Source organism: Dermacentor variabilis, chromosome 4 (assembly GCF_050947875.1).
Source record: "Dermacentor variabilis isolate Ectoservices chromosome 4, ASM5094787v1, whole genome shotgun sequence".
NCBI classification, from domain to species: Eukaryota; Metazoa; Arthropoda; class Arachnida; order Ixodida; family Ixodidae; genus Dermacentor; species Dermacentor variabilis.
In genome coordinates this window covers 22,272,864-22,300,507 of record NC_134571.1, presented here as the reverse complement: position 1 = coordinate 22,300,507, position 27,644 = coordinate 22,272,864, and the positions used below count along the sequence as shown (strand labels likewise).

Genomic DNA, 27,644 nt, shown 5'->3' with positions numbered 1-27,644 from the left:
TACGACATAGAATTGAAAAGGCAGAGCAATGAATGGCACACAAAATCATCCTCCCGCCCCAAGAAAGCGCGAATGAGCAAGTCTCGCATCAAAACAATGCTCACTGTCTTCTTTGACGCCCGAGGAATCGTCCATTTTGAGTTTGTACCGCAGGGAGAAAGCGTCAATTCAGCCTTTTACCTGGAGGTGCTCAAGGGATTGAAACGCCGGGTTGCGCGTGTGAGGGCTGACATCAAAGACACGGTCAAGCTCCACCATGACAATGCCTCCAGCCACAGGTCCTGTTACCAACTACTTGGCCCGGAGCAACACCCTGGTGGCCCTGCATCCCCCTTGTAGTCCCGACTTGGCTCCGTGCGACATTTCTTTGTTTCCCTGACTGCAGAGAGCGCTGAAAGGAAAGCATTGGGAGACCGTGGAAAACATCCAAAAGCATGTTACAGCGTTCCTGAGAGACATTCCCGTCGAGGACTTTCAGGGTGCCTTCCAGGCATGGCAGACACGTCTCTGCAAGTGTATTGATGCAGGGGGAGAGTATTTTGAAGAATTTGAACCATTTGTGCAGGTCCGGTCAATAAATGTATTTTTCCCAGAAAATGCGCATTACTTTCGTAATGGACCTTATATACACTACGGGAGCAAACTTTCAAAGACAGCAGCTGTGGGTACAGAGAGCTATAGTTAAACCTTGCATATAGTACACTGCATTGTATGCAGTGTGCTGTGTATTTATTGGTGACTACAGCAAAGACCAACGAAACTGTATAGAAAGGTTCGGTTTTGTTCTCTTGGTGTTTGAGCAGCTGCTTTCAAAAGTAATTCACTGCATTTATCAACATAACTAGAAGTATTAGCACTTGTATCAGCGCATACTTTCTTGTTCAGTTTGTTTACATTGTGTTCAGTGTTTGATTGCAACTTGATTTTAATTTAATATTTGCAAGCCTCAAGCCTATTTGCCAGAGCCACTCATTTCATAAGAAAGGAGCAGTTTTGTCAAATACAAACCTCGAACAGTAATTTTTGTGGCAAAGTTGGACTTCACTATTCACAACAAGAGTTCAACTGAAACACAATGGAAAAAAAAATCCCACACAGATGCATTTAATGCTAAAATCTTAAGTGACACAAAGCTTCTTTGAGTTAGTGAGGCAACAGCAGTAGCAGAGGCTACATGCACAGTCTTGTTGCTCTTAGTTCTTTGTGTCGTGAGGATGAAGAAGAATGGGCATGAGAGGTGTATGGCACAGAGAGTTATGACACATACCTAAATACATTTAAGACTTCCATGCCTCTTGTGTAACACTTACACATAACCACTATTGGGGATTGGCCAAGAATGGGCACATGTCCAGTGGCATAAAGCCATTGGCCTAAGAAAGGGGTAGCTCAAATATAATAAAAAAAAGTCAAGGAAGTGATTGACTGACATGCACTATTTCCTTAAGATGTCTGTACGCTTTAAAGATATCTCCGAGTCAACGTTATATGTACAGGTACAGATCGTTTTATGCCGTGGTGTATTGTTTTATCATGGAGAAAAGAGGTGCACTCACTGACACTACATTGATGGTGAAAATTTCATGGTGTATTAGGTGGATAATCCGTTTGCACATGCTGAGTTGATCAAGATCATATATGGTCATCAATTAAGTTAAATTCTGGGGATTTACATGCAAAAACATAATATGATTATAAGGCACACTGTACTGGGGGACTCCAAATTAATTTTTACCTCCTGGGGTTCTTTAACATGCACCCAATGCATGGTACAGCAATGTTATTACATATCGCTCCTGTCGAAATGCGGCTGTCGCGGCCGGGATTTGATCCCACGGCATCGGGCTTAGCTCTTCAACACCAAAGCACCTACACCACCATGGCAGGTAAGGAATTCTTATTGTGAATATAAGAAAACCAATGAAGCCCTTAAATGTCATGCACTTTTTCATTAAGAGGTCTGTGTACATTAGAGATAGCAATGAGCTGGCTATATATGTACAGGTTTTATGTTGCAGGTTATGGTTTGATTATGCAGAGAAGAGGTGTGCTGACTGGCTATATCTTGTTAGTCAACAGTCAACGCTATTAAGTCATCTATTTGGGGAGGAACTTATGTTGCTTATATTAGATACTTGCACCAAAACTTGGAAGAAGTGGGGGGAGGAAGTAGGCAAAGAAAGCTTCACTTTAAAAACAGCTGTGATGGCCAGTTTCTCTTTTTTGTGGTTATAGGAGGCATGGGAGTAGATTTCTCTCACAGTGTCGACACAATTGGAGACGCTGTTGACAAGGTTGCCAAAGGCATTCTACCATATGGGGTGACGTCTATGTGTCCAACGATTGTCACTTCTACACCGGAAGTTTACCACAAGGTGCAGTATATATTGTGTCACTGTTTGAAGAAAAAATTTGAACTTTAGAAGTACTGACATGATGCCTTCAACTTGTGATTTGTCTGCATTGAATGAAAGTCAGAACACTCCCAAAACATAGAAAGAATTACTGGCAGGAATCAGGTTGCCTGAAATAATTTACCATAATATTTGTTTCTTCTAACCAGTTTTGGTTTCATTACCCAGGATATGCATCATAACGTTGTGATAGATATGCTTGCTCCTTTCCTGTCATTGCTGCCACATGTGAAGACAGCCAGAAGAAATGTGCACAACACTCTTGCTAATTTTTTTTATGAACAGGATCGTCATATCTAGCCTTATAGCTACATGTCATCAGTGAATTTCGCTCTGTGTCATGACGTGACGTTACTGTCAGTTACGTCAGGACTGCCTTAATATATGTGTTTCCCACACTTCATACTTGCTAAGTATCATCCTTTTACATGTGAAATGTGTGTGATAGAGCTTTTACTACTTCGAGATGATACGGCAGTACTCATTTAACAATTGTAAGCTTGAGGTTCTCACAGCCACATCTGATGTTGCAGATACAGCAACCTTACTATTTTATTAACAAGTGCTTCTGACAAGAATGTCAAGTAACTTGTTATTAATATATTTGCATTGTATATGGTTATATGCCTTGATGATTTCTCAGTTGTTTTGCAGAAAAGTTAGACTAATTAAATGAGAATCAAAATTTAAAAAGAATGTTACACTAGAATTAAAATGTTACATATATTTAGCAATTCACTGTCTTGAGCGATTTGTCCAGTAAATCATATAAACTTAGGTATATATATATATGGCATACTTCAAAAGCCTAATGACAGTGGGTCCATCGCTATGCAAAAATACAAGCCCACTGTTTTTCATTACTGTAATTTAGTTCATGCTTGCTGTTTGTATTTGGAAGGGTACAAACGCTATTTTTAAATATATTTTGTCAGCCTATTGGGCCAGATGCCTATCTTTTACGTGGGCATGGTGCAATAGCCAAGCAACTAAAGCTAACTATTCTTAAATTTATAGATTTGAATTTTATTACTGTAGCATTGTACAAATATTTGCTTAACTTTTGTGACTGTGACATTTTTAAACAAAACAAAACAAAAAACTTCCAGGCTCTGACTGCTGTGAAGAAGCGAAATGGCAGTGCTCGTGGTGCCGGAGTTCTTGGTAAGCCCCAATTTCACTCCACAGTTTGATAGCCTGTCTTACTATTCATCCTGCTGTGTTGGCTCAGTGGCTGTAGTGTTATGCTTCTGCAAAGGAGGCTGCAGGTTCGATTTCCTGACTGAAATGGCTGCAGTCCAGTCAGTACAAAAGGCAAGAACGTTTGTGTGCTTATATATAGGAGTACATTGGAGAAACCTCAGTTGGTCAAAATTAATCCAGTTCTCTCCACTACTGTGTGCCTCATAGCTTATTTGATGCTTGTGAAAGTAAATCCTCATCAGTTAATCAGTCAGTGTTGCTGTTTGGGCACAATGTGTGCATGGATACATGGAAACACAGCTGCAAAGTAAAATTCTTTAATTTGTGCGCATTGATATTGAATGAACGAATGACACCAAATTGTGCTGCGTTGCAACTGCTATGCACTCTGTGGACACTTTACATTTCAGGTTGTCATGCTATTGCGTAAAAAGTTTGTGGGCACACAAATTAATAGATAGAATAAAATACCTTTATTTTCCAACAACAGTGGGGGTCCTCCAGACAAAAAGCTATACAGAGCAGCTTGAGCGTGCCTGAAGACCCTTTAATACAGCGCAGCAGCTTTTCATTATATAAAATGTACATAAAGTTGTTAACAATCACATTTTACTAATTAATATCGACATGCATGCACTTAGACTAACAAATGTGATGTTTCTTAAGCACAAGTTCAAAGTTTCTATATCCTGAGGTGTGCAGAAACCAACAAAAAGGAAAGACAAAGCAACCACATATTTAAAAAAAAATGATATCCTGCCACTACACTGTGACAGAGAAAAGGGGTTTGCTATTACAGAATCACGGCTTTTGTATATTGTAGCATTTTCCATGCCCACTGATGGACAATATCTCCTTAGGACAGCATGTTGTTCAACAGTAAGAAATATTTCTGAACTTGTGGGCTTGGCTTGGATATGACTATTTAGTGCCCATTTCAGCTTTTTACACTAACCTGATAAAATTGCAGCTCATTTTTAATGTCTAAAGGCTTTTTTTTCTCAATGTGATTGTTACAGCCATGGGTGTAAATGTTACCACAGGAATGCTTTTACTTCATAATATAGTGCAAAAAGAAACGTGGACAAGGCAGGGAAGAGTACGAGTGCTCTCTAACAACATCCGTATCACGAACTAACTTCCCCAACAACACATCTTGTTAATGCTATTGCTTTTAATGTTGGGTCATACTTGACTATGCCACTGAATAATGAACATAAACATTACAGCTTTTGCTCATTTCATGTGTTCAGGTCTCTCTTCATTTTGTTTGTCCCAGTAGCTACACTGTTCTTCACAAGTTTTCTTGTGCCTCTACAGCTATGATTGTGCTTCTTGCAGAAGATGTAGCAGTGTTCATTGCCCTTGGCATGTTAATTCAGCGTTTACTTCTATATATAGATATATTTATTGTGGCTATCCCTTCAGGGATTCATTTGGAAGGTCCCTTCATCAGCAAGCACAAGAAAGGTGCCCACAAATTCCAGCTTATTCAGGACTTGGAAGGTGGCTTTGAAAGTCTTATGAATGTGTATGGGACTTTGGACAGTGCTGCCATTATCACAATGGCACCTGAACTGGATCCTGATGGCAAAGTGATCCGGGCAATCGTCGAAAAAGGCGTTACAGTCTCTATAGGTACGGTGTTTACTGTTTCGCGCCTTCTACCACTCGCTCTCCCTCTCTCTCTCCCTCTCTCTCCTTTTATTTATGTATGATTTCCTGCATTTAGGTTCGCAATGTATGCACTATGTGCACGGAGCCCAGTTAAAAGCTACTGAACATTTTTGTTAAAAATGTAATACCTATACTCTGGCTGACTCATTCTGTGCAGTGCAGTGAAAACTATGGTACATGTCGACTGAAGGGGAGAGAACCAGCTGCATGTTTTGGTGAAGCACAAGATGGGGCGGCCATTGTGTACAGCTTAGTTTTTCGTGATCCTTGCATTATTGGTGGACAGTAGGTGGCTCCGTGTTTTTGTTCCGAATCCCAATTCACTGAAGTAAGCCAAAGCTGCTGATGCACTGCACAATGTTGATTCAACAGTGCATAGGCACCTGTGGTTTTGCTAGACCATAATGTTGCAGTAGTGATAAAACTGCATTTTATTTCATTCTCAGGACACTCTGAGGCTAATCTCGTCCAAGGTGAGAAGGCAATGCAGGATGGAGCATCTTTCATCACCCACCTCTTCAATGCTATGTTACCTGTAAGTTTGTTGCTACATCTTTAATTCTGATGGTTAGATTGTACTGTGTGCATTTTTGTGAAATTGTGTAGGGTGTTCAGACACCCTACACAGGGGTGTTAGGGTGTTATTGTTGATGCTGTTGCTGTGAACGGAACATGAGAACAAGAGTGCAAATGCTATTGTCTGAAGCGTCTGAACCTTAGCATACAATTTGCTAAGGTAACAAGTGGGAATAATCACATGCAGTAAAGGAAAAATGAACCTTTCTTCTCTTCACAAATAGCATTTCACAAAGGGAGATGCTCCTCAGAGGTCCACTTTCCTTACTAATAAAGCTAACAAGAGAATATTTGTGCAGAATATAGAATTTAATCTCCCATTTTCGAATGTGTTTTTTGCGTCACATTACCTTGTCTGGTTATTTTTCTGTGTTCCTCGAAGTGTTGAAGGTATGGTCTCTTGTGCAATGTTTGAGCTTCATACCAGGCTTTGGAGGTGGTTATAGAATAGCCTTTATTGCATGTTTCTTATAAATAGCACGTTGGAAATAAGTTTCAAAATGAATTTTCTTTTCGCTTTGTGATTGAACATTAAAATGTTTAATATAAACTAGTACTGAGAACGTTGACACCATTAGAACAGTTTTCCAAAATGCTTATGACCAATAATATGAAAATTACAATAAGACCCAGATATCTGCATTCTACATCTGCGGAATTTGGCTGAGATTGACTCATGTTGAATACAATAATTTTATTGCATAAGAAGTCAAAACATCCTAAAATTGAAAAAGAAAAAAGAAAAATGATATTGAAAGTTCTTAATGTGCTTGTTACTATTGCAAATGAAGAATTTGCATGAAATTTGGCCAGTATACAGACTGCTCTTTCCACAAGAAATGTAAATCCTCAGAACTTTCCTGTTGCATAGATGATATCCTCAGAACTTCTGCGAGCTTCCTCCTCAAAACAGGTTTTCCTTGCTGTACTGTGACAACAGTATTTAGCTCCAGCTGTCTATTTTCAGCACATTCTTTTGATTCTTCTCTGGTCTCTCTGGTTGCTCAGAGTGATGTACTCCCGAGTTGGGAGGAAGCTCAACTCCTAAGAACCTCCTCAAAGCCTGTGTTAAACCACAGTGTGGCTGTAGAAGTGGTCACCTGCACAATAGTGCCCGAAGCAAATATTATTTTGTCACACCACAATAAAATCTTGCTCGGGCGAGATTCAGCTGTGTTTTGTTTTAGAGTACTACAATAAAATCTTGCTCTTGAGAGATACAGCTGTGTTTTGAGTTTTGTCATTATCACAGCGAGACAACAGCTGTTTGTCTGTAAGCATATGTATGTGGGAAGCATGGGCTTTGTCTGAGCGCTGGTGAAAATGGGAGAATTAGCTGGTTCCAGTTCAGCCAGAGCTACTGCTGGCTTGTGCTTGCACCAGTAAAGCTCACCATCTGGGCAGAACTTGTGGTTGTGAGCCTCATCAGTCGAGCTTTAATGGAAAAATTAAATCCATATAGCTACCATGCCTTCATTTGAATCATGTTTTTGCGGTCTTTCTTAGACATGAAAATAGAATGTGGAGGCATAATTTTGCTGCCAAAATCTAAAAAAATGATTTTTAAAACGAAACTGCTATTTTTCTGTCTTGCATATCTCCTTACAGTAGCCGAGTGCAGTGCAATGCTGCCACTATTTAATGAAGGTGTTATTGTAGGCATGTTATAAACCTGATCCATATAACGTGCAAAAGCCCTTTCTTGATCAGCCACAATGTTAGCACAATTGCTCTTTGCAAAGCCGGTTGCTCTTAAGCTCTCATTACTGATATATACTGATTTTCTGTACTGCTGCATGCAGCCAATATGCAGGTTATTGTATCTTTGGTAGTATTTTGCTTAATGACTGATTTATGGGAGGTGTACTGGAATATTGATGTGAATGTGACAATTCTGCCTCTGAGAAGACAAAGATTGAAGGATCAAAGGATCAAATCACTGCTCCCTTCCAATGGGACATTGTTCAAGGTGGTCTGGTGGAACAAAGAATTGTGAGCATTAGTAATCAGCTGCTACTGTGTTTCAATCCTAAGAATGGGCTTGCACTGAAATAAATGGCTAATTCATGGGCATTGCTGTATTCTATCGCCTATGCTTTACTTTTACATAAAATTTTTATAGAGGTGCTCCTCTCAGTGAGCATTGATCAATTTGCTGAATTAATTTACCTGCTACTTCTTAACTTATTGGTGTTGCATTGTCTTCAAATGTATTGCCACCTTCTTTATTATTATTTTCTGTGCATGCGCGTGTGGAGGGGGAGGAGCTAGGCATCACTTCTCTTGCATATAACTAGCATTGTTGTTGCCCTGTTGTCAGTCACTGTAATGTCTTATTACTATTCCAGGCCATTGCATTTCATGTATTTAGAAGGTGCAAAATCCCTTCCTCCAGTTTCACCACAGGGACCCTGGACTTGTTGGGCTGCTGACGTCTAAGAAGCTTCCAGAGGAAAAGAATGTATTCTATGGAATCATAGCTGATGGTATACACACACACCCTGCTGCATTGCGCATTGCTTATAAGGCCAACTCCAGAGGTAAGGAGTGTAAATGCTAGTGTCTATATAGTTTAGTTAAGAAAAGTGTGCAATATACTTTAGCAACATTGCAATGTGTTGAATTTGACTTGGTATAGGTGAGTTAATCTTCTGAATTCACAAATTAATTTTGTTCTGTATTCTGACTTTGACTAAACTTCATAAGCACAATTAGATTTAGTTCTGGTCAGCAGATGGCTGTGAGGAGATATGAATATCTTGCAGCATAAGTGCGTATTGCAGAAAGTGCTCAGTGTTGGGCAGAATGTAAAATACTATATATATATATATATATATATATATATATATATATATATATGTGTGTGTGTGTGTGTGTGTGTGTAAGGAAATTCACTTCACACAGTATTCAGTAGGCTGAATGAAATTGAATGAATTTACCACTGCAAACTATGGCAAAAAATATTTTTTATGTGCAACTAATGCAGGAGTATTACAATAAAATTAATAAATTCAGTTTTAACATATGCTTTAACTCTTTCTTTACCAGGCCTATTAAAATCTGTCAATTTTATCAAGTTTTTCTACATGTTGCTAAATATTTCCATTAGAATTCTTCTAGTGATGTCATGCACCGTGGGAAATGACGACTCAGCTTTTATTTATCCGGTTTCACTATTTTTGGCAGATTGGGGAGTCTGAAAAAATAAAGCTTCAACTGGAGGTATTGTTAAAACTAGCCTCCAGTGCTCCTAGCACTTCCACAATGAAACAACACAAAATTTATGCTTTGGTCGACTCAACAGCATAATTTTTAAATGACAGCAGCAGTGAAGACACGGAAGCCTCTGTCGGGTTGTCTAGATTTCTGATCTGACATCTAAGCAGTTTTAACGATGCCTCAAACAACTGTAGATGCTCATGAGTACTTGTTATTTTGATAATTGTGTTTGACATATATCAAAGCGCAACTTTATTTTCCCCACCATTGGTTGCATTTATTCATCAGTATTTCGATGGCATATATACAAACTGTTACAAGCAATCCTTCCTGTTGTGTTGGGTTTTCACTCACACAAGAGCAGGCCGTCGATTTCAGACCGAGTTTCAACCGAAGCTTCACTAGCACTCTCTCTTACATATTGAACACCGCATATGCAAGGGCCCTTGCTCATTACTGTAAGATATTGTGCGACACTCCATGTTGCTGTACAGTACTTTACAGGAACTGAACAAAGCTCATGGAGGCTCTAGCGCCAGTTGAATATGCACTAGATAAGCTTGCTTGCACAGAAAAGCTGACCAAATGTTATGATTAAGTATAAGGAGGCTTCTGCATGCTCCCTGACCTGACAACCATTGCTTTGTCAGCCTAAAGAAAGGATTAAAAAGCAAACCATGTGCCTGCTGTAATGAGTAAAAACAAATGCTCCCTGCACAATAAGAGCTTAGCTGTTTTCGCATTGGTGAAGCTATGGCTTTCCTGCATAGCATGGTCATCATTATAGATAATTATGATGCCAACAAATCTGCATAATAATTTTTTTTGCATGGTTTGACTTACAAAAGTTGGGAACTAAGAGACAAGCCTATATTTTGTATATATTTTGAAATTTCAAATCAGAATACTCAAAAACTGTATTAGCAACTACTATTACTGCTATTCATCCATTCTAAAAATTATTTCTTTAGCATGGTATACATTGTGGCAACTGTCTTAAAATAGTACGTTAAAACTATAGTGCCTTGTATAGGCACAATATACTGGCTAGTGTGCCGTCCGCGGCCTTCCGGGTGGCACTGGATGCAATGAGTGCCGGTGGCTGCTGCTAGGAGCGCTGCAGTGCAGGTGGGTGCCGCGGCACCATCTGGTCTTCGTAACCCGTCTTGTTTTCACCGCATCGACAAGCGGGCTGCTGCGCTTTTTGCTTTTATTAAGCCGTAGCAGCAGCACAGTTCAAATGTGGGCAGCTGATTACTGATTAGGGTTTGTTTTGATTACAACAGGCTTTCTTAGCGATTGTCGCTTGCGTGAAAAGCTTGTGCTACCTCAGGTCGGCTTCGAGCGGGGAACCTCATGTGTTTCTATGCTGGTGAAGAGAAAATGTAATTTTTAATGCAGATCGAAGCCTTAGATCTCCATGTTTGAAGGTCGTGTTGTGAGGTACAGAACATATCACACGATCCAAGGAAGGCCAAAAGCGAAGCAAAGCATGTCCAACCGTGTATAAGAGATGATAATGATTAGCGAATTTAATTATTGATTAATGATTGGATTAAGGTGGATTAGAGCGGATGAAGGAGGATCAGGGTGGATTACAGTAGGCTTTATGTATACAAGTCGTTCGCCTTCGTGTCTCTTAGGCGATAGGTAAAGACACTTGTTTTTTATTCTAGCGATGATGGCAGCGTAATTTTTTTAAGGGTAAGCTTTAGATTGCATTTTTTATTCTAATAAAGTAAAAGAATTTTGAGGTTACGTTACTGTTCTATTAATGTTATATTAATGCATAACCATTCAAGGCCGTTGTAACCGATCATCTTCTGAAATGACTCGAATTTCGCTGTTCTTTCTTTTTATTTTATTTGTTGCTGTTTCTGCCTATTTATCTTACTGTTGTCCTCATAGGTTTGAATGTTTTTGATTGTTTGTAAACCATGTACCCATCCCCTCATAATGCCCATTGGGCCCCGAGGGTATGATAATGAGCAAATAAATTAATTAGCGTGTAAAATGAACTGTGGTGTTATGTGTACTATTCATTTTTATACTAGGTAAATACGTGCAGATTTCTTTTTATTTCTGATATATGTTAACAAAAATAATACACGGATCCTTTATTTGAGCGTAACAAAGACTTTATAATTCAAGCATAACAACACAAACGCAGGCACAAGACAGCACTAGATATGAGATAATCTACACTTACGTGAAGAAGATAGATCTAGTGGCAGTGACGCAGTTTAAGGAGATTCTGCCGTTGCCTTTGCGCTTCCCTCTCTTTATTGATGCCTTTTACAAAAACCGAAACCTCAAGAAAACATAGAACTTTTACAACTGCTGTGAGAGCCGGTTTTTCATGCTCTGGGCACCCTAGTTGTAGAAAGGCCAGTGTCTGGAGCTGACCTGAAAAATCAGCTAGACTCGCTACATGTAGCTTGTTTTTGCTAAAGAACACAATGAAAGCATCTTCCATGGCCTTCACAGCGGTTGACAAGGTCTGACTAAGATAAACAAGGCCTCCATTGTCAAAATGCGTAGTGCAAAGCAACGTCGGCACTAGCTTCAGCTTTACTTATGCAAAGGAATTAAGCCTGCACACTGTGGTCAAGAATTTTTGGCAGCTGACCTTTCGTGCAACATAACCTGCAGTATAGTAGTTCAAAGCACTACTGCTCCTTCTTTCTTGTTTTTCTTTTTCCTGGCACACAAAGGTGCACGCTTAGGATACTCAGGAAATGTATAGCGTTCAGGCGTGTTTTATCGTGAGGAATCTCGTGGACAACACCGTTCACGGTGATAAAGAACGCACGCTGGACTAAACTGTTTTCTAAATGTTTTTCACAAACCACAGCAGTTGGTGTCAGCCTTCTGTCCATTCTCCTGGTCATTCTTGCCCATTCTGCTACCCCTTCGTATCAGATGGTGGAGTGAACAAGGATAAGCGCCCTTTGTTCGAGCGGTAACCACTTCTACACAACGGCACAAAGCAGGTCCTCTCCTTGCACTCTAGCTTCGTCATTTTTTCACCGCCGCCGCATAGTTCTCGTAATGACAAGCACACGAACACAGCAGCGATGCACTCACTCTTTGACAACACCAAGAACAAACACGCAACACTGTAATAACACTGAAAATGCAAACATAGAAACCGATGCAACCGCTGCGAAACTGATGTGCAAAGCAGACGACACGCGCAGTCTGCACCCACCCGTATGGCAGCGACCTCTGCCGGCCACCGTGGGCATTCATTGCAGGCGGTGCCACGCTCCACCATTGAAAAGAGCGGGTGCACGGCACACTAGCCAGTACATTCTAGGCACTATAGTTAAAACATAAAACCGCTGAAAATGACCACATTTCTAGCTGTAAGGAAAGAATTAAAATGCAGCTAATTCATGCTATAACTTGAATTAGGTGACTGTTTCAATCTAGATCAACTTTCCAGAACTGGAGTATGATAATAAAACTTCATGCTTCAACTAATGCTTCGTTGGAGCTTGCCTTACTGTTCTGTATGTATGTTGCCAACTATCTTCCCTTTATTCGCAGGCTTGACGCTGGTCACTGACGCAATGTCAGCCATGGGTCTTGAAGCAGGTGTCCACTTCATAGGGGAAAATAAAGTTGAAATCCTGGGCAAGCGTGCTGTGATCGCAGGAACAACTACACTTTGCGGAAGGTAGCTCTCAGAATCTTAAGGAAATGTTCAATAGAGTAAACTTTTGTTAACTCTTTCTCTACCATGGGGAAAATAGGTGTTTTTATAGGTTACACCAGATTTTTTTTTTCTGAAGGAACTACTGCACTCAATATTTTATGTAATAGACAAACAAAAAGCAGAATGAATGCATTTTTCATGCATAAATGTTTTATTAACGAGATACATGTCATGAAAAGATATAAATTGCCAGAATCAAGATTGTGGGATAAAATTGAATGTAGTTTGCAAAGGCACACTTGTATCTACTCAGAAGAAAATGTGACAAAAATGATGAGATATACAAAATGTATTGCCATCTAATAGGCACTATTGCTGAAAAAATATTAATTTTTCATTGAGCAGGTGTTCCACTACAAAAATTTAGGTGTGAGCGCTACAGTTTGGTGTGCCAGGCTGTGACCGTTGATGTTCTGGGCTGGCTTGTGTCGTCGTCGTTCTTAGAGTCAAAGTCCGACGAAAAAGCAGCATCCTCAGACTTGTTGCTGCTGGATCCACCGATAAAATCAGCCGCAGATGTAGCGGAATTGCGAGATCTGTGATCTTTCGAAGCACATGCGCCACTCCCGGAGGCGGCCAGTTTTGTTTTCTACTTTGCAGATTGCGCAACTTCGGAGTACATTACAAATTTTCGCCTGGTGGGGAAAAAGTGAACTGGTTAGAAAACCAAAGTATAGTTCTCCTCCTTAACATTCTATGGTATAGAGTGTCTGTGAGTGACATGGAAGGTCTCTGAAGCAGCGTTTCAAACCATCGTTAATGAGCTAACAGTGCCCAGTGGTCACGGTATGGAAAGAGTTAATTCAACTCTGCTTTATTTGATTTTTTGGTTAATTTGATTTTGACCAAAGGTCTTCACCAGCGCCCTTACATTTCCGTGGGCCAAATCTTTTGTTATTTCAATCCTGAGGCTGGCTCTCGCCGCATAATTTGAATCTGGCATGAACACGCCTGACATAAATGGTGACTCTAATGGGTGCAGTGTCTTTTTGACAGTGCTATAGGACAGAAAATGTGTCGAAGACACGGTATTTCCCACCGAAAATGCCCATCTTCAGCCTGGCCTAGGAAGACTTTCAAGCAAAAACAACAGCCCAAAATGAAAGATTGCTGTATTAACTGTTTCTAATGTGTATATCATTTTCCAGGAAATTGGTCTAAAAGTTGTGTGCATGGTGCAATGTGATAGAATACTGATAGAATACCGAGTGTTCCTAGGGAAGTGCGAAAGAGAAGTCCTGCTGTAGTACAGGCCTCATACATAACTGAATTCGCAGGGGGTACTATGTTGCATCACTATATTGATTCAATGCTAAATGCATTACTGTAGACAATAATCGTGAGACAGGTTCTGCTGATTTTTTCATCATGTATTGTCACTGGTGGAAATAAAACTGATTTGATTGATTGATTTATAGGATGAAGTTGGCAAGGTGCCACTTTTAGTCTTTGATTAGGAAAGCCCAATAAAAGAATAAGTTATTTTTCAGCTAAGGTAGTGGCAACAAAGTCGGGTCAGGTGTTATTGGATCGCTGGATGAAGCGAAGTGGTTAGTGTATACTTGGAGGCATTTTGTAGCTGGGCAGGCAAAGCTAGTGAACCGAAATGCAGGTGTTACACCACTGTTGGGTATAGCTATTCGTATACCAAATGTACAATGTAATTTACTATAATTGCTTTTAAAATTTGAGAAGAATTGTATGCTAGTGTTTGCATTTGTCTTTCACCAAAACACAAAAATGCTAAAATGTGCACATTCAAAACTACATGTCACTGAGTATGGCGGCATCCACACCTTCTGCGTAACTATAAATTCGATGTTGTTGTTTGGTTCTGCATTATGCTCGAAACAAATTAATCGGTCCGCTGGCCTCCGTTTTCTTCTATACAGCATTGATCACAAACTAAATGCATAGTGATTCGCAATGCCCTTGAGCCTAATCGGACTTGTTGCCATGGAAACATTACAAAAAATATAGGCACATTCAAATGTGTTAAGTTTCATTACTAAAGACAAAAGATCAAAGCAGCAACATGTAATATATTGAGCCTTGTCGTATATTCCATTAAGTTATGTGTTTCGATGTGAAAAACTAAGCAAGACTATTTTGAAAGCTCTTGCTGAAAACATTGCTTTTCAGCTGCAGTGGTGCTGTTGTCAGGGTAATCTAAACTGAAGATGGTACGGAAAGATAATGAAATTGCAGGAAAATTGGAAATTAAAGTTAATATACAATTCCTTGTTTTCCCACTGTTCATCACACTTGATGTGATGTGAAAATATTGGCCAGAAAGGTCACTCAGAAACATGCATCCATTAGTATTAGTGTGTACCTTACATTAACTTATCTCTTGATCTACTGTTTGTGTGTTTACTTATTATATGATGTTAGTTTTGTACATTGCAAGCACTAGTGTAAATTACTGTCTAATAACACAGAGTTCATCCACAAGATTGTCATGTAAGAAGTGCTGTTCATATGCTGCTCTTGCTTTCTTAACAGAACTGTGCTTTTATATGCTGTGCATATATATACTGTCCTTTGCTCTCAGTGAGGCCAGCTGCCTTGTAAACTTGTAAAGTTATTCTACATAGTATAGATGTTTCTTGGTCACTCTTTCCATGTAATGGTGAAAAATAAGTGGGATTTGATTTGATTGACACCAATTGCAACCACAATTGTGACTGAAACTAACTGCATCCACAACATAGCTGGATTACATCTACAGCAAGATTTCGTTTATAATGCAAACACGAATGATAATGCAAGGGTGATATTGTGGTCACAAGGTAAAAAAAAGAAGGGCTGGGGGGTGCAGTTGTAATGCAATATGACCATACAATGTATACACACGTGGTTTTTTCTCTTATAGCATAGAAGAAAACGCTTAAAATCCTGAAGTCTTTTGTGCATTATGTATTACGAGATGTGCATTGTAAGAATCCAGAAAAAGAAATCACATGTATGTGGACTTTTATCTCATATACCATATATGCAGAAGTATGAGGCTAGTCATGCTAATTTATTGTTTTTCTATGTCACCATTATGAAAATGTTCTTCACATAAATTCAGAGCCTTGCTTCGCATATAATGTGCGATTTTTGTTTTGTTTTTCACGAGTCGGCCTGCAACGAGCTCAGCCACTGGGCTCCTAAGCTTTGCAGAAAAGGCAACATTGTTTTCCTGGTGTTCGCACATTTGGTTCTGTGAAATAGCGTGTAGCACTGGTAGCCAATTTGTGCCTGTGCGAGCCCCAGCGAATGCGCTTCTGGTCTCATACAGGCGGGCATTATGACAATATATTGCCTGTTGTGCTATGCTAAAAAAAAATAACGTTGTTGTAAGCCAGCCAGTCTGGTTCCATTGGGAATTGTTAGCTTTATAATTAAAATATTTTTTATTTTCTGAGCCGTCAAAAGCTTTCCTTGCATTATATCTGTATGGATACATTATTTAATATATGTATCCAGCTTGTTGTGTAATGAGAATCCTCCATACCCCCTTCTTTTTTTTTTCAGCATTGCAACAATGGATTTCTGTGTCCGGTATTTGCAGAAATCAACAGGTAAGCCCCGACAGTTTGACTTGTGGGCTCATCGATTTAAGAGCTACCAAGTTGCTAAGTTGAAACCCATGAAACATGAAACCCAGTGCTATTACTGAAGATGGTATTGCATCTCTCATTAGAATAGCAGCTTGGGCTTGTTGATTGTCCATCTTGGTGTTAACAGTGCAAAATGTAGACGGGACATGAGACAAGAAGATGACACCACAAGCGCTGTGGTATCGTCTTCTCGTCTCGTGTCCAGTCTACGTCTTGCACAGTTAACACCAGGACTTCTCATTAATAACCTTAAATATCTAGCTCTTAAGCATCGATAATATTAACTCTGAGGCTTTAAAAAATACAACTTTGATATCTAAACAAATTTTGTGCCATATTTTCTGCCAGTCATTATCATCAGGCCAGCTCCCTTCTGATTGGAAAATTGCTAAAGTGGTACCTGTGTACAAAAGTGCCAGGAAGAATTTCCCTGAAAACTACCGTCCAATTTCATTAACTAGCGTATGCTGCAAAATGCACGAGCATATTATAGCATCTCATATATATGAACATCTTGAATCAAATAATTTTTTTCTTTAGTAATCAGCACGGCTTACACAGTTAGTAGAGTTCACTACTGATGTACATTCTCACATGGACCATAACCTTTAGACAGATTGCATCTTGACTTTTGTAAGGCTTTCAACCATGTAGCTCACTGCCGTTTAATTTCCAAACTAACTGCTCTCAAATTAAACTGTTGTACACTATCTTGGATCCGTAACTTCCTAGATGATAATCAGCAATTTATAGTTGTGAGCAATTTTGCATAACCCCTCACGTACGTAACTTCCAGTGTACCACAGGGCAGTGTATTAGGACCATTGCTTTTTCTAATTTACATCAACGACCTGCCCAGTAACATCTCTTCTTGCACGCAAATTTTTGCTGATGATTGTATAATATACCGATCAATTACCAGCATTGAGGACCACCTTATTCTTCAAGGTTACCTTCAACGCATTAGCGACTGGTGCAGCACCTAGCAAATGACACTTAATTGATCTAAATGCAAATTAATGACTTTCACACACAAACACTTTAACTCAAGCTTTTCTTATTATATAAATGCAGATCCAGTATTGGAAGCTTCGCTGTCGAAATATCTAGGCGTTAATCTCGCACCAAATCTTTCCTGGGCCTCTCATATAACAATCACATATATGCTAATGCTTCATATACACTAGGGTACATTTGTTGCAACCTATGTAAAAGCCCGTCTAACATCCGCAAATTAGCCTTCCTGACTTTTGTCTGTCCACAGCTCAAGTTTACATCCCCAATATGGTTTCCACCTCATGAATATTTAATCTGCATGTTAGAAACTATCCAGAACCGAGCTACTCAATTCATTTCCCACAATTGCAATAAGCAGTCAAGCATAACTCGAATCAAACTTGATCTTTCACTTCCTGCACTAAGTAGTCGTCGTGACATGGTATTGCTGTCCTTGCTTCATAAACATGTTAATCAAATGAAGTCATCGTCTTTGCTGCTGGAATGTGCAAGTTGCATGTCATGTCAGCTGAATGGTGAGCTAAGTTTCACTCACATCTACAGGAACATGGATGCATTTAAATTGTTGGCTTTGCCATAAGCTATCAACTTGTGGAATTCCCTTCCTGAAAGCACTGTCATGCAAACAGCCAGAGATAAATTTAGGCAACTCCTGAACCTGGTGTTTCTGTCCTAAAGATGTGTCATTCTGTATGCCATGTACTGTATATCTATGTAATGTCATGCAGATATTTAAAACTCATTTTTCTCTTTCGTGCATTAAACTACTCTTTCTTTTATTATGTGCACGAGCAATGTGAGTGGTAAAATTTATCATATGTTTTGTACACTACCCCTATTTGTAATTTCTGTTTGTACGAGTAATGTTAGCATTTTTCTTTTTTTCTCCTTTTCTTGCTTTAGAATACACTTTCTTTTTGTATGCAATTTTTAATTATGTGCGCGAGCAACAGGTGAGACAAAATTTATCCGATGTTATGTTTGCTACCGCATCTTCATTTGTAGCCCTGTTGAATTTTCAACAATGTTTTCTACTCATCCTTGCAGTATTCACCTGTACAACTGTCTTACAGTGATGTCCCCCTTACTCAATGCTCCTCATGGGGCCTGTAAGGTATTTTGAAACAAATAAATAAATAAATAAATAAATAAATAAATAAATAATGTGTGTGCCCCCCCACCTTAGGAAGACTATCGTTCTAAAAATAAAGTTAGATAACATTTTTTTATTAAATATCTTCTGGGCGCTCCATATTACAAGATAGAAGCAATTGCATGCAATTTTGTGCCCTCTTCTGTAGAAATTGCATCACTTCAAAATAAGTTAGTTATTTTGTTGTTACAGTGATCTAGAAATCTATACTTCTTCTTGTAGAGGAAATTTAGAAGTTCAAGATGATAGTCTTGTTCCTCACAAATTTCCAGCCTAGAGATAATCTTACAGAAAGTTTCCGCCTTTACAGTTTTGAAACGATAGTTTTCGTAAAAGTGTAAATGGGCAAAAAGTGCAAATTGAGAAAAATTGATTCAAAGATCTCAACACATTCCAAAACAAATGCAACCGCCAGGTAGAACAACTCAGTGTTTTATCTTCTATCACATGGAAAATAACCAGACTTGGCATGGTGCTTCTTTAAATTGACATGTGTACTTGTTTATCTTTATCGGGAGGCCACGTTTCACGGCCTAACAAACGTTATCGCTCAGTGCAGGACACGCCTACATGTATCGGAAGTTTATAGAATGTTATCGGTGCTTCTGTCCGCTGTCTGTTGTCGCCAAACCTTGTGTAATCTGATTGCATGTATGCGCGATGCGAATGGTGTAGAACTTTGTCGAAGGCACGCGGGTCCCAGTGATTACTCTGGTACATTCGACAACTGATGTATAAAAGCCGACGCGCTTGACTCTCTGATCAGATTTTGACGATCGCCGACTGTTTTCGCCGCCGTTGCCGTTCTTTAAGTGTAGCCTGTTCTGTGGGCACAGGTTCGCCCAATAAAAGTTTCGTCTACCATAGTATTGCTACTGTGTTCTTTATACGTCATTACCACCTGGCAATATGCTTAGAGATCGAAAAAACACATTAAAAAAGTGCATTTGTGACAAAAATCGTAATTCTAGCCCTGCATACTCCTTAAAGAGCCCCTTGCGAGGCCACATAGAAAATTTTGGTTATATGCTGAAAGTTGTTATGTGCCCTCTAAGGAGCATACTGCAGCAATAATTTTTCAAATTTGTTCATTAATAGCCGAGATATAAATATTTCAGTGCCACGAACACGATTTCAGGAGGTGAGGGCCACTGCAAAGAGAGAGACTCTCCACTTGCCCCCTCTAGCCTCCGCAAGCGAAATTCCTTCCCTGCGTACTCCTATGCCGAAGCTCAAGGATCGCATGATGCATATGTCATGGGCCCCACCTTCATTTTTTTACTTGCTTTTTTGCTGTGCAGTGCACTTCTGCTGCTGGCATTGTGCACGAGCTGTTGTTTGTCTCGTTTCGTGCAGTACATGATTTTGCGCACTGAGCACAAAAACACCTGACATCAGTGTTATGCAAATACTGAGGTAGACACAAGCAGTTCATAGAGCATGATCGCACGCTGGAATACAGTAGAAAATGACATACTTTCGTTGTCTGAGCGCGTGACTGCACGACGCGGAAACAAGCAGACAAAACGGAAGTGCATCTCTCTTGCTGTGGTGCGAAGTAAAACAAGAACACGCAGACGTTTGGTTCGTGTGTTTTATTATTTCCCTAAACTTTAATTTGTCTACTGAAGCAAATAACAGATGTTGCCTTGAATAATACTCAAAGTCACATGTCACTACGAGTGATGTCACAGCAATGCGATTTACATAGGCGCACTTGTGCAATATATGTCGTCTCTCCAGCTGGGAGCGTAGGGACTGCGAGGAGGAGGGCAAATGGTGTTCGGTTTGAAATTTCAGCTCTTTCCGCAGTGCATAGTGATGTAATACTTAGCAGATATGACCGTTATCGTGCATTGTATGCACAGTGCTTGTTAGCTCAAAATGGCCAGACATGGTGAGGGGCCAATTAAGTAAACTGTCATGTTAAAGGAGTACTGACAGAAAATTTAATTATTGAATAGTTGTTCAGCATTTGATTATGCTCCCTTTAAATGCAAACAACTCAAAACATGCTCCAAGTGCAACATGGCTTCATACATGAAAAATGACACTACACTTTCTTTCACACATAGCAGGCAACATGCTCGAGCTACGCAAGTAGTGCAGTCATAGAGGTCTCACTCAGTGTGATTTGTAGTGCAGTTGCTTTTTATCTGCCACATTTGCTACAGAATAACTGTGCACAGTCGAACCCACTTATAACAATATTAAGTGCTAAGAAAATCCTGTTGTTATAACTAATAATTTTTATTGGGTTGCACAAAGAAAGCAGAGGGAACAAACATTCAAACATTTTGATTAGACAGAAAGAAGTACAGCCGAATGACTGAAAAATATTGTAACATGCGTTGAATTTCATGCTATTTATTATTGTTTGCATTTTTGAGCATCAACACTGATTTTTTCAAGTAACTTGTGTTTTTCTGAAGTAGAATTACTATTTTTACTGCCATTGGTGCAATATTTTCTAGAAAGAATAGTCTCTGAAGAATTGCGGTACTCCATTGTTGCCCAGCACTGGCTGGGGATGCCTATTCCGAAAATTGCAAAGATGCTTAAATTGCACTGAGTCCAAGTGCATCATGTCGTCAGACGATTCCAGGAGACAGAAGGTGTCAAGAACCGGCCGCGAAGCGGAAGGCCTCAAACTGCAAGAACCAAGGAACTGAAATTGGCTGACAGCAAGAAAGTCAAGCGAAACCCCCTGAGGAGCATACGGAAACTCGCCTGCGAGCATGGAGTTAGCAACTCCACCATGCAATTACTTGTAAAAGATCTGGGACTCCAGGTGCTCAAACTAGCAAAAGGCCAGCTGCTTACGGACCGCATGAAGGCCTCCAGAATGGAAAAGTGCCGCAGAGTGAGGCAGCTGAGCCACGGCGAAGCCCTCAGACGGTTTCTCTTCACAGATGAGAAGATTTTCACTGTTGAACCGGCCTGGAATTCACAAAACCATCGAGAATAGCTGCCAATCGAGTCTCCTCAAAATGTTAGAGTGGAGAAAACCCATTTCCCGAAGAGCCTCATGGTTTGGGGTGGGATTTCAGGCCTTAGGAAAACCAAGCTTGCTTTTGTCTCAAATGGAGTCAAAATCAATGCCGAGACCTACCGTGAGTTCATCCTGGAGGGCGCCGTCATACCCTGGGCTGAAAAAAAATGAAAAAAATGTTCACTGGCAGCTGCAGCAAGACTGGGCACCTGCCCAAGGAGTAAAGAAAAGAATCCAGTAGTGTGAGGCAAATATCCCTGGCTTCTGGGGAAGGATGTTTGGCCGTCCAATTCCGCTGATCTCAGTCCTTTGGACTTTGCTCTTTGGGGTATCCTGGAGCAAAAAGTGTGTTCTTTCAAGCACAAATCCATCGAATCCCTGAAACGTGCTCTGCAGAAGACCTAGAACGAAATCACTCCAGAAGGCATCGAGGCTATGTTTAAAAATTTCTGAAAGCGTCTGGAGGCCTGTATAAAAGCAGAAGGTGGACATTTTGGGAATAAAATGTGAACTGTTTTGCAGAATTCAGTGTGCTTATGAATAAAAGAAAAAGCGCACCTCAATTGGGTTGTTTGTTGAAAAGTTACTCTTGTCTTTTCGCGTTACAGTATTTTTCGGTCACCCTGTACTTGCATGTAGCAGTGAGCAGGTGGTGCAATGTTAACTTTTGTGTCTGTTCTGTGGTAAAATAATTGGCTTACTACAATGTTATCATGCCGCATTATTGGCTATAACAAATAAATCTGGATACTGGGTGTGTGCACTGTAAAAACATGAAATGCAAAATCCAAGAAAAAATGCGAGCCACTTAGTCACACTTGCCTTTGTGCTGTTCACGCCACACAGCATGCCTTCATCACGTGTCTCCTTTCCACCCTCTTGCTGATGTCGAAGGGTTGGAAGGGAGACAGGCAATGGCTGTGACGAAGGCATGCAGGGTCGGTGGCACAAAGGAGGGTGTGGCAAAGTGACTCTTAGAGCTTTTTTTTTCTTTTGTCATAATTTGTTTTTTTAGGCAATGTGATGAAGATATGCCGTGAAGGGAGGGTGACGCACAGGCTTGTGTGCCAAAGCAACTTGTGTTTCTTTTTGTTCTCGCCCGAAAATTGTGTGTTTCTTTTTCTCCTTTCAGCACACACTCACCCAGTGGCCAGATTTAACCTTTTAGTGATGGCACACATAAATGTGAAAAAATAATGTTTATTTTCTATCTGAATGTACAAAACACATCTAGAATAAGCAAAATCAACACCAACAAAATTCCGAAACTTTTTTAGCAATAGAGAGGAAGCACCAGGCAGTAAACTGGAAGTGGGCTTCACCCCAAGCCACCTATGGCTTTGGAATTTATACAGACAGTCCTCGTCATATGTGAACCACAGGTACAGGTCTACATTAAATTTTCCATACATCATGTGTGTGACACCACTGCAGCTGGAAATCTTTCATTGGTCTGTCTCCTGTCACAATGGTTTCTAAAAAAAGTGAGTCATGTGCGAAACTTGTTCCTCGTGCTGTGTCCCTGGTCTAAACCAACAGATAATGCTTGCTGCCTGTCATTGTGTTGGTCAGAGACATTTAGCGAGAAACTTCGTACTCAGTAGAGAAACTTGCCAAGCAAATTTTTTTTTTCTGGTGTGCTGCCTCGTCAAAAAGGGTTTATTCTTGTAACTGACAACGCGGCATGGGAGCATTGTAATAAGCGGTTTATTTTACCATGGAACACATACAATAATTCACGGCTGCTCATTAATTGTTATATCCATTATACTGTGAAAACCAGCATTGTTACAAGTTGGTTCGACTGTGGATGTAAAGTTACGTCAAGTTACGTGTTAGTATTTGTGCATCTTTTTGCTTCCAGTATGTGACATGCTACTCTTTGGTCACAGTTGCAAGTAGTGTGCTGTGGCCACTGATTGCAAAAACATCTCATTTCGATTGTTCTGTTGCAAATATGGTCAAATTTTTGATGCCTTCGGTATAATCATTGCATCATTTTTTGTGTCATAGATGTATCAGGATTAATGTCACATCAAATAACATGATGCATGCCTATCTTTCATATATGAAGGAGCATTTTTTCATTGCAAATGCAAGCAGTGAAAGAAGTCTTCGTCACGTTGCCTACTATGTATGAAGTGGACTACATCCATGTCAACAAACTCTGATGCGGCGCTCTTGTGGTACCAGACATCACTGATGCGTAAACACACACTGTGACCATGCCATCGAAAGCTGAGTCTATTCAGCACTCGATGGGACAAGAAGGGAGAGTAGGTTCCACGTGTTTTCAAGAGAAGTGCATAATTTGAAGGATCAATTTGGCAACTTTTTGGCGACACGGTGGTCATTGTATGGCCATCAGCCACCGCACCAGACTGACTGGCATGCTCTAAGTTTCTTTGAGATAGCATGTGACCCCTTCTTTTTGTCCCAAGCTGCGCTGCACTTGGCACACACATTGTGCGTGTTGCTTAAAAGTGCTGCACTTATTTGGGGCGTTCTTGACAAAATAAGGCTTTGTACCATAATTGTTGAGTCAACAGCTACTTAAACAAAGCAAGAAAAGCTGGACACGAAGTTTTCCAACTTCTCTAGTAGATAGCTCTGTCTGAAGCACAGGCTGTACTTCATGTACTTGTCACATGTAGAAACAAAACATGCTAGACATAATCTCTAAGTCAAATACTTCAGTTAGTTATTGTAACACTATGCAGTTGTGAATTAACTTCAAATTTGTTTCTGTGCATGCCGTGTGTTAGGTTGGTAATTTAAATTGGGAAAAAGCATTGCTCAGTGTGCTATGCCCAAAGCATCTACATTAAAATGTTGTGCATTGATGAGTATTGTGTTCTTACTTAACGAAGTCGGCACCGAATTTATAGTAGGCATTTGCTCAAATGTAGTCTGGTTTCTGTACCACGTGGCATCATATCTTTTTTTTTTATTTATAGATACTGCGATCTTTTACAAGATCTTAGCAAGGTGGAAACATACAAGTACATTCATACAAATATACAGTTCAAGCAATCATGCCAACGCTTAAATCCAACATGGCAAAAGGACAGAATGCATGAAAAAAGGAGCAAATAAACTTTGTGTGGTTGAGTCATGAATGCAGGTGCGCCTGAGAATGGGATAAAGAATTTTGTGTAACGACTTCATCAGGAAGTTTATTCCAATCAAGTGTTGTTCTTGTAAAATAAGAGTATTTGAAGCAGTTGTGTGGTGTTAACGGGGTTACTGCTAGGCAGTGTTTATGACGAGTAGCATAACCAGTTCAAGGTGTTAAGATGTTCGGGTATCAATATGGTAGTGGCCATTCATTAGCTGAAAAAAGAATCTTAATCGGGAAACACGATTTTGTTCTGTAATCGAAGAGAAGCCACTACGTTTAAGAAGATCTGTTATAGAGGTTCGACTGTAAGAATTGTAGATAAATCGGAGCGCTTTCTTTTGAATTCTTTCTAATTATTTAATATTTGTTTTTGTGTAGGGGTCCCAAATGATTATTGCATATTCTAAAGTAGGACGAACTATTTTGTCATATGCCAGGAGGCAGACAGCTGGTTTGGAGAATTTTAACGACCGTCTGAGGGCGAACATTTTGCGAAGATAATTAGCCCTTACAGTGTCAGTATGTTTTGGCCAGGAAAGATTGTGAGATATGTGTATACCGAGATATTTGTAGAGAGATACTTTGGAGATATTAGTGTTCTGGGTAAAATAGTGGAAGAGAATTTAGGGGCATTTTCCTTAGTGTTATACTCATAAAGATGGTTTTTTCATAGTTAATACCTAGATTTGTTCTCAGCAGCACCATTTTTACCTATCTCAGCAGTACTGTTGAAAGAGCACTAAAGAGCTATGGGATAATTCATGGTGTAGGAAGTTCTGCTTCTTAATCCACGTGCACCAGCTAATTGTTGATGTCTTGATTCATAGCAATGAAGTTAGAAATAGCGTTGCAGTTGTTACAAATATTCTTGGATGAGGTCTCAAACTATATTGTTATAGCTTGTGTGTACTTAATCACACCCTTTCTTTTATTATTATTTTATTTATTTCATAGAACTCGGTTATCAACACTATTAGGTTGCATGCATAATATGACTCTTGGCACTGCTATAACTTGCTCCTGTAGAGCCTGCTTTTATGCTTGACGAAAAATAACCAAATAATAAAACCAGCAGCACTGCCAACATAACAGTATTGCTCTTACTGTTAGGCATTAAAAGTCCACCTGCATAACGGTTACTATGGTGGGAGTTCATGCATTACTATACTGCATGTGGGCGTGTGCAGCTTTTGCTGTTCAGGAAACAGTCTTTCAAATGCAGTTTTCTTTAACTAAGTAATTGTGCATTGGTGTGCCACCCTCCATGCCACTTTTGCCACATTTTGCAGTGTTGTTTGCTTGGGCTGCTGAGCATGAGGTCGCGGGATCGAATCCCGGCGGCGGCGGCGGCCACATTTCGATGGGGGCGAAATGCGAAAACACCCGTGTACTTAGGTTTAGGTGCATGTTAAAGAACCCCAGGTGGTCGAAATTTCCAGAGTCCTCCACTACGGTGTGCCTCGTATTCAGAAGGTGGTTTTGGCACGTTAAACCCCATAATTTAATTTTTTTTGCCGTGTTGTTTGCATGTCATTACTGCCCACTTGAGCCAGTGCAGGCGGCATGTGCACATGCCCCATGACTCCATCACTGTAAAAAAAAAAAAGAGAGAGAGAGAGAAGAACTATGTTGTGTGAGCCTTGTATGCAATAAAGTTGTTCAGTTTTAACTGTAGGAAGTTATCAGAGACAGGAAGAGGCATAAACTTGACCATATGTATGGAGATATTGCTATTAGCCCTGAGCCTGGCCTACGGGGGCGCTGCAAGCGCCGCTTGCGTGACATCGAGACGAGTACTCATGCCCGTAATATGCTTAAGTCCAGGTAGCGTACGCATGCTTCTCACTGGGTTACTGTTTGTTCGCTCTGGTTCTCTATGCTAGTATATTTCTGACAATCTTTTAAAATAACTTTTTTGGCAGTTTTGATGTGTAAAATTGATGAAAACTACTCAAAAACCTATTTCTCAAAGGCAGTGTTTACAGTTCCGGTCGACAGAGTTTGGTCCAGCGCGCTGAAAACTTTTCATGTGTGGTTCTAATTCCTGGAGTGGCAGTCCAGGTAAATAATGAAAGCATAAATGGGAAAAATAAGAATATCTGATGAAGAGACCAGAGAAATATTTGCTGCGGTGCAAGCAGCACATCAAAAATGCTTGGTACATATAACTTCTTCAAGATTTAGCTTGATTTTAACCTGTTAAAGTGTACTTAGTCACAACTAGTACTAGTTTGTGGTGAAATACCCAATTTTTGCTTTTGTGGTTAATTGACATGTTTTGTCTGCTACTGTAGTTTTAAAGTAACTGCTGATTGTCCATGACTTTATGTGTATGCAGGTTGCACTACTGTCGAGGCCCTTGAATCAGCATCGTTGCATGCTGCTGAGGTGCTTGGCATCCAAAAGCACAAAGGAACCCTTGACTTTGGCGCAGACGCAGACTTTGTAATGCTGGACAATAACCTTCATGTGTTGTCTACTTGGATTGCTGGAGAATGCGTCTGGATGAAACCTGGGGCCGAACTCATTGTTATAAATGCAAGGCCTAATGTGATCAAGGAGTTAGAGGCTTGCAGCTGAAGACAACTAAGATAAGCTTATAAATATATATTTGATAAATTGGATAATGATTGTCCTGATGTGTGCATGCTTTGTGATATCCGCAGTTCCTTTAACTTGTTTCTGGCATTTCTCTTGCGGTAAAAAAAATAAGCTTTCCGGGAGCTTGCACACTTTATGCCTTGAACAAGCCAAATATATGACAACAGGCTGTTGTAAGTCAAAGTATGTTGTCTATAAAATTTGTGCCTGAAGCTACACAGATGCACACACTCATGACAAGTCGAAGATGTTACATCTGCGGTTCTTTTTGTGCAGCACTAAGTGAACATTAGTGCAACAGAGCAGCACCAGATGAAATAAAGGTGTCACAGCGGTAAAAAT

At 40.0% G+C, this 27,644-nt stretch overlaps 1 protein-coding gene across 7 annotated transcripts in view; it reads left to right on the top strand.

The window, feature by feature from the left end:
• Nucleotides 1-27,335, top strand: part of LOC142578784 (N-acetylglucosamine-6-phosphate deacetylase) — a 29,038-nt gene extending 1,703 nt beyond the window's left edge. For 6 of the 7 annotated variants that reach the window (XM_075688359.1, XM_075688357.1, XM_075688356.1 and 3 more), the window contains 8 exons: nucleotides 2,236-2,375; nucleotides 3,524-3,578; nucleotides 5,046-5,255; nucleotides 5,741-5,829; nucleotides 8,266-8,410; nucleotides 12,642-12,771; nucleotides 16,333-16,379; nucleotides 27,040-27,335. In XM_075688359.1, the coding sequence (XP_075544474.1) occupies nucleotides 2,236-2,375; nucleotides 3,524-3,578; nucleotides 5,046-5,255; nucleotides 5,741-5,829; nucleotides 8,266-8,410; nucleotides 12,642-12,771; nucleotides 16,333-16,379; nucleotides 27,040-27,281 (1,058 nt within the window). In that variant the 3' untranslated portion in view covers nucleotides 27,282-27,335. The remainder of the gene's footprint in view (nucleotides 1-2,235; nucleotides 2,376-3,523; nucleotides 3,579-5,045; nucleotides 5,256-5,740; nucleotides 5,830-8,265; nucleotides 8,411-12,641; nucleotides 12,772-16,332; nucleotides 16,380-27,039) is intronic. The other variant, XM_075688360.1, reaches the window with a different exon arrangement.
• Nucleotides 27,336-27,644: the final 309 nt, after the last annotated feature.